The 8,329-nt window shown below is 33.6% G+C and overlaps 1 protein-coding gene across 1 annotated transcript; it reads left to right on the forward strand.

The window, feature by feature from the left end:
• The first annotated feature begins 212 nt into the window (after positions 1–212).
• On the forward strand, positions 213–3,513 carry LOC108842392 (receptor-like protein kinase HERK 1). Its single transcript, XM_018615290.2, has 2 exons — positions 213–597; positions 740–3,513. Exon 2 carries the CDS (start codon positions 752–754, stop codon positions 3,254–3,256), a length of 2,505 nt encoding a protein of 834 aa, XP_018470792.1. The 5' UTR covers positions 213–597; positions 740–751; the 3' UTR covers positions 3,257–3,513.
• The last annotated feature ends 4,816 nt before the right edge of the window (positions 3,514–8,329 follow it).

Raw genomic sequence — 8,329 nt, forward strand, 5'->3', positions numbered from 1 at the left:
GTGAATTACTTGCGTCAATTTTGTTGGAAAATTCTAAATAGCATTTCAAAATTTAGAAAAAGAAAAGAATTCGCAAAAAAAAACACACACACACAGAGTCGTAACATTTTAAAAATATAATTTCGAAATATCTTGACTGTATTTAACTATTTTCTGCATATTTAAAGAGTAAAATATATTTTCGATGATAAAGAAAAAAACAGCTTTTTCATTGACATTTTAAATGCGACGAATACGTTTTCTAATCATTTCCTGGAAATTCCATATTTCTCTTTCTTCGTACCATTAATTTAGAAAAGAAAAATACAGCAAGAGAAAATTCGATCTATTGACAAATTTTTTTGTTCATTCGTCCGTCTTCTTTCTCCTATAACGGAAGTAATACTCCCGAGTTGTTCATAAAGAACCAAACCTCCTATTACCAGTCTGTTCCTTGCTGGAACCTACTTTCTTGAAATTTTATTTAAAAACTCAAAACTCAAAATCTGAGTTTTTCGGTTTCTTGATCTGTTCATTAAGCTTTGATCATCAACTCTATCCTTTCATGGGACAGTTACTTCTCCTGGATTTCTGATTTTTTTTTTTAAAGTGGAAAAGGTACTTGTTATCGTGTTCTGCTTTGATCTTGGAAAGTTACCATTTTTGGTGTGTGTTTTAGTTCATACGAGGAAACCCTAGTTTTTCTCACCTCACCTCTTGCTCGAATCTATCTAATTGAATCTGTTCTGTGAATTTCCAGGTTTTTGTGAAGATGGGTCTTGAAAAGTTCCTAACTTTCGTCTTGGTTACAACGATTTCGTGCTTGTTCTGCATCTGCCATGGATTCACACCTCAGGACAACTACCTAATCAACTGTGGCTCACCCTCCAATTCCACCCTCATGGATCGAGTCTTCATGTCCGACAAGCTCGCCTCGAACTTACTCTCCTCTCACAACCAAGAGATCCTCGCGAGTCAAAGCAGCAGCAGCTCAGACATCTACCAGACGGCAAGAGTCTTCACCGAAGTCGCTAGCTACAAATTCTCCGTCGCTCGTGGCCGTCACTGGGTTCGTCTCCATTTCAATCCCTTCAACTTCCAATCTTACCAAATGGGTTCTTCCAAATTCGCAGTTTCGTCACAGACTCATGTGCTCTTAAGCGATTTCACGGTTAATAGCAGAGTTGTAAAAGAGTACTCTTTGAATGTAAACACCGATGATCTCGTCCTCACGTTTACTCCCTCCGTTAGCTCCTTTGCGTTTGTGAATGCAATTGAGGTTATATCCGTGCCGGACTCACTGATCACTTCTTCTTCTCCCCCGAGGGTAGTAGGCGGTTCGGGGGGCTTTCAGGGGAGCTTGGCATCGCAGGCTTTCGAAACCATTCATAGACTGAACATGGGTGGTTCGCTTGTTACACCTAACAACGATACTCTCACAAGAACTTGGCAGCCTGACTCTGGTTTTCTCCTTGAGAAGAACCTAGCCAAAACTGTGTCTAAGATTGCAAGTGTCAACTTCGTTCCAGGCCACGCGACAGCGGAGACTGCGCCGCAAACTGTGTACGGTACTTGCACTGAGATGAATTCCGACGGAAACCCGAGTGCCATTTTCAATGTCACGTGGGAGTTCGACGTTGCTCCGGGTTTTCCTTACTTTTTACGCTTCCACTTCTGCGATATCGTGAGCGTGTCTCTCAACCAGCTGTATTTCAATCTCTATATTGACTCCATGCTCGCCGTCCAGGATATTGATCTTAGCGTTTTATTGGATAACACCTTGGCTGGTGCATATAGCATGGACTTTGTTATGCCGTCGCCTAAGAGTAGTAATAAAATGCGTGTGAGCATCGGTCCATCAGGTGTTCACGCTGATTTTCCTAACGCGATTGTGAACGGATTGGAAATCATGAAGATGAACAACTCGCAAGGTCAGCTAAGCGCCGGGGCAATTGTACCGGGTGGTAGTGGTCCCAGCACTAAGCAGAAGAACGTCGGGTTGATTATAGGTGCAACCATTGGTCCGTTGCTGGCGTTACTCCTATTGGGAGGTTGTTTTGTGTTCTGTAAGAAGCGGAAACGTGGCCAAGATGGTTATTCCAAGACTTGGATGCCGTTTTCGATAAATGGGACATCAGTGGGAAGCAGAGGTTCGCATGGAACTACGCTTACAAGTATAACCACCAATGCCAACTACCGTATTCCCTTTGCGGCGGTCAAAGACGCTACGAACAACTTCGACGAGAGCCGCAACATTGGCGTGGGAGGCTTTGGTAAAGTCTACAAAGGAGAGCTTAACGATGGCACTAGAGTAGCTGTGAAGAGAGGGAACCCAAAGTCTCAGCAAGGTCTTGCGGAGTTCAGGACAGAAATAGAAATGTTGTCACAGTTTCGTCACCGCCATTTGGTTTCTCTGATTGGTTACTGTGATGAGAACAACGAGATGATACTGGTGTACGAGTATATGGAGAATGGAACGGTGAAGGGTCATCTTTACGGCTCAGGTCTTCCTAGCTTGACTTGGAAACAACGGCTTGAGATATGCATTGGTGCAGCTAGAGGATTGCATTACCTTCACACGGGCGACTCGAAACCTGTCATTCACAGAGACGTGAAATCCGCAAACATATTGCTTGACGAGAACTTCATGGCGAAAGTTGCGGACTTTGGACTGTCTAAGACCGGACCTGAGCTCGATCAGACTCATGTGAGTACTGCTGTGAAAGGAAGTTTCGGGTATCTTGACCCTGAGTACTTCAGAAGGCAACAGCTCACTGAGAAATCAGATGTCTACTCCTTTGGTGTTGTTCTCTTTGAGGTTCTCTGTGCCAGACCTGTTATAGACCCGACGCTTCCGAGAGAGATGGTGAATCTCGCGGAATGGGCAATGAAGTGGCAGAAGAAAGGGCAGTTGGATCAGATCATTGACCAGTCGCTTCGCGGTAACATCAGACCTGATTCGTTGAGGAAATTTGCGGAGACGGCGGAGAAATGTTTGGCTGATTACGGAGTGGATAGGCCATCTATGGGAGATGTGTTGTGGAATCTTGAATATGCTTTGCAGCTGCAAGAAGCAGTTGTTGATGGCGAACCTGAAGATAACAGCACGAATATGATTGGAGAGTTACCTCCACAGATCAACAATTTCAGTCAGGGAGACACGAGCGTTAACGTACCCGGAACCGAGGGACGGTTTGAGGAATCGAGCATTGATGATCTCTCTGGTGTTTCAATGAGTAAAGTCTTCTCTCAACTTGTGAAATCCGAAGGAAGGTAACGAGAGATTGGCAAATGGCAGTGCCCATAAAAGGCGAAAATATATTTATGATCTTGTATATTAGGAAAGGAAGCAAAAGATGTTGTGAGGAACAAAACACATATAGGTCTTTTGTCTGCTCGACATAATCCGTATGTATTTTCTTGCAGATTGATTGATGTTTCATTTGAAGTTGTTTGATATTCTTTTGTCTTTTAACAATCTTTTTGTTTCAGTTGTACTGTAAGTTTAGAAGTTAAAACGGACTACTTCATGTTCTTGTTTGTCTTGTTTTTGGGTTTGGTTTGAGAAGCAGTTTATTATCTTGTATCATTTTCGAGTTGTCTTCCAACAGCATTGGTTTCCATTTGGGAATTCGGTCAAAAAAATTATGAACTTTGCACGAAAGCCATAATAAATACGAACTTATTGGCTAGCAAAAAAAAAACACTTGTTAAATAAAACGACGTCGTTTTGAAATGGAATGAAACGATGTCGTTTTACCTATTTTTATTATCAAAAATATGTTGTTCGCGTGAATCGAACCTGAGAACTCATGGCCAAATGACGAGGTTTCTTGCCACTAGACAAATGTCACTTTTAAGAATATCCATAAAATGTTTTCTTTTATTCAGTATCAAACAAATCTCAAAAATCTAAATTCTTTTTAAAAAATCCAAAAAATCTTAAAAATTCAAGAAAATTCTGAAAAGTAAAATTAAAATTGAAATTACAAATAATTTTTTCTTAAAAAAAATCAATACATTAAAAATTTCAAAAAAATCTAAAATAATTCAAAAATGCAACGAATTAAATTTAATGATTAAAAAATTTGAAACATATTTTTAAATAAATTAACGTATGTAATATAAAATAAAATGATATTTATCACACTATAGATTTTAGTATGAATAATGTGTTTAAGATAAAATAGACAAATGATAACTAAGATACAATAAACAAATGATATTATCACAAATTTTTTTCTAAAATATGATAATAATTAAATGAAAAACATTTGTAGTGTGATAAATATCATTTTTCTATTTTATCTCAAATATATTAATTTATATAAAAAAGTATGATTAATGTATTTAAGATAAAAAAACTCAAATGATCTTAGATACATTAATTTTTATAAAAAAAAATTAATGTTTTGATTTTTTTAAATATTTATAATTTCAATTTTAATTTTAATTTTCAGAATTTTCTTGAATTTTTAAGATTTTTTGGAATTTTTTTAAAAAGAATTTAGATTTTTCGAGATTTGTTTGATACTCAATAAAAGAAAACATGTTATGGATATTCTTAAAAGTGACAGTAGTCTAGTGGTAAGAAACGTCGTCATTTGGCCATGAATGCTCAAGTTCGACCAACGCGAACAACATATTTTTGATAATAAAAATAGGTAAAACGACGTCGTTTTATTTAACGATCTTTGCATTTAACGTTGATTAACCACCGTCTTAACTATTAGTTAATGGTGTCTTAATCTGGTCGGTCAATCAAAGTTTCTTAATAAACTCATAAAAGTCAACAAAAGTTCAGGCTTTTTTTGGCCAGTCTCGAGTCCATGTTTCTTTTGACCATTCTTGCCATTTTCAGTGTTTTTTTGGCCGAATTCCCGTTTCCATTTGGATTGTTTCTCCTTTTTACCACGACGTCTTTAACCACTGGTGTCCCTAGTTTAGGTATATGACAAACCCCGTTAATCAGAAACTTAAAGATGAAAGCATCTCAGTATAGGACAGAAGAGTTAGTCCGAAAGACACAGAAAATAGCTAAGTACCTCAGTATAGGACAAAAGAATTACGCAGAAAGACGCAGAAAATAGCTCGAGTTTAAAGTTGGAGATGCAGTTTATCTAAAAGCCGTCAATTACAAAGGCAAGGAAGGATTGTGCATAAAGAACACAAAATTGAATCTAAAATACATGGAATTGTTAAAAATCCAGAAAAATATTAAACCAGAAGCCTAGCTGGATCTACATTCGCCGATGTCATAGTTCCATGACATGTTCCATGTATCTTCGCTATAGAAATGCATAAGTGGATAACATGGTTTATGAACCACCGTCAAATTTAAAAGATAACTAGAGACTGACCCGCACGCCCGTGCGGGTTTTAAGTTTTTTTTTTTTATAAATTGATCATATTTTGTTTTTCATGATTAATATTATATTTTATATGTGTCATAATATAATTAATTGTATAAGTATTTGAATATTTTTAGGTTTCAATATATCAGAATCGAACCCGAATAAAATAGGATAATATGGTTACTTTTGGTTATTTGGTTATTTTTAGGTTTCCGCGCGGATATATTTTTAAAAAATATGTTACTATTTTTCTTTCATGTCAATATTAGGACTTGAAAAAAATCCAAATCTGAAGAACCTAATCGATCCCAATCCGAAAGAGTAGTACCAAATCCAAACCGAAATTGCTTAAATATCCAAATTATTCAATGATATATAGATAACAGAAATCGGATCTGAACCAAAGTATTTCGGATTTCCAAATGTATCTGAAAAATGTTTATATATTTATACATAATAATTATTTTTAGATTTGATGTATATAAAACATCCAGAATACATATGATACTTTTAAGCTGGTTTTAATATTTTAATATATATACAAATAGTCAAAAACAAATATTTAAAATAGTTATATTATACTCAAAATACCAAAAAAACTTAAAATAACTATTGATTATCAATACAAATATTTAAATCAAACCAATTTATATTTTAAGTTTTTCTAACATATTTATTCGAATTTATATGTAATATATTATTTTGTTTATAGACTTTGAGAAATTTAAAGTATATAATGAATTTAAAAATTTTAAAAGTAATTTAGATCGGTTATCCGAACCCGACCCAAACCCACAAAGATCCAAATAGAATTTCGAACCGAAATTTAAAAATATCTGAATGAGGTTGAAATTTTGATTTTGAAAACTCGAAACCCAAACTGATCTAAACCGAACCCGAATGGATATCCGAAAGCCCACCCCTAGTCACTATTATATATCATATATATGTCATCGTATAATTAATATGTACCATCATATATGTAATCACATAATTAATAGTATTTTATATGTACCATCATATAAATAATAATATATAATGTTTTAAAAATAATGTGAAATATAAAAGCCATAATTTAAGTTGGTATATGAAATTGGGCTTTTTATTGTATTTTTCTTATATATATTAAAAATATTATTTTAACAATAGTTATTGGAAAATATTGTAGTAAAAGTTTTTTTTTTTGAATATATGTATATTTTAAATTGATTTTTAATATAAATCAACTTTAAGTTATTATTTTGATTTGAAATATTTATATAAAGTTTAAATTTTGTTTTATTATTATTTTAGACAAAAAAAATTAGGTAATTAAATTAGTCTATTTTCGTATATTTTAAAATTAGCACAAATAGATAGTTTTCACAATATAATGGACTTCCAATTTTTATTATTAAGATAAGTCCATTACTTTTTCTAATATACTGCTATTCATGTTTCCAAACAATATTATATTTTTATATTGCTATTTATATTTTCAAACAAATTTCATTAAGACTACTATTCAAGTTTCCAAATAATTTCAATGTGTACTTTAGTTTTAATAATATAGATTATAAATCTTGATGAGCAAGTTGTGCAAATAAGGAATATACTTTATATTTAGATTTTTTCAAATATTTTGTGTTAAATTATTTGATTGCGTAATTAATTATATTTAAACTTTTTGATAGACAAAATTTATTGTAATCAACCAAACCTATAATTCCTTGATTAGCATATTTATTCTAAATGTGAAACCTTAAATGTAGGGGATTATTTTGTTAAGTAATTAAGATTTTCAAAGTTTTAAGGAAAGTTATTTGATTTCTTAACAGTTTTGAATTGATATTATTCGATTTATTTTTTTAGTGATAGGTGCAAGTCTTTATGAATCACGATTTTGAATAAAAAGAAACCTGTTTTCCGCTTATTGAGCATCCGATTTAATTTTGTTTTCTTAAGAAAATTAGAATAATTATAGGTTAATGAAAACAAAAGGTAGCCAATAAAATTGCTGACCAAAAAAACGTAGTGGGCTTTGTAGAGAGCTTAACGTGAAATGATCTTGAATAATTAGCCCAAAATTTTTAGTTAAAACCAGTGGCAGTCTATTGTAAATAATGAGAATAAGTGAGGGTTATTTTCCATTTGTACTTCACTTTTAATAGGATAGATATCACTGTTGAGGGACAACCGGTATGAATCATTGACAAGAAAGTTAAATAAGGAAAAATGAAGAAAATCAAGATGATCCAAGTTGTTTGGGACTATGATGGGGAAGAAGAAACAACATCGAAACCAAATGCCAGAATGAAAACAAAAATAATACGGGTTAAATAAATTTTCATTCTCATCTAAAAGCTGTGTGATTATATTTTTTGCTCTTTTTTTGTTTTGTCAGCGCGTGAAAAATATTTGTATTTTCCTATCGCTTTCTCTTAGTCAAAATATTCGAGTTTTTTTTTTGTTTATAGAACATTTCTTCTGCCTTAGATAATTCTTTTAAAGCTTTTGCTATTTCTCATCGTCATTCGAATACAGATCTTTCACATTTTCTTTCAAATCCTCCACCCGTTTTTCCGAAATTCAGATTATGATGTCTCCTCCACTAGTTTAAGGCTTTGCAGCAGCTTGAAATATGCTCCATAATATTTATGTTAGAAGAGAGATCAGGAGGAAGATATGGAGATATCCATCCTTCCAAAATTATTTACCTTAGTTCTTCATTATCCAACCATCTCTTGCCAATTTGAATTTTTTTGTTTTGTTAGGATGTCTATCTTTATTTCACAGCAGAACGAGCAACTTGTCATGCTAATCTTTATTCCCAACAATTCTATCTAGATGGGAACTACAACATCCCACGATCAGCCTAAAAGGTATATATGGTTCTAAGTTTATGTATTCTGGATTCAATTCGTTATCTCAGACTTAGCAATGCATATGAGTTTTGTTCAGTATATCTCCTTAACGTATGTTGTGGAGTCATTAGCTTTGGTGAATGCAGAGCCAAA

This window comes from Raphanus sativus, chromosome 2 (genome assembly GCF_000801105.2).
Source record: "Raphanus sativus cultivar WK10039 chromosome 2, ASM80110v3, whole genome shotgun sequence".
NCBI classification, from domain to species: Eukaryota; Viridiplantae; Streptophyta; class Magnoliopsida; order Brassicales; family Brassicaceae; genus Raphanus; species Raphanus sativus.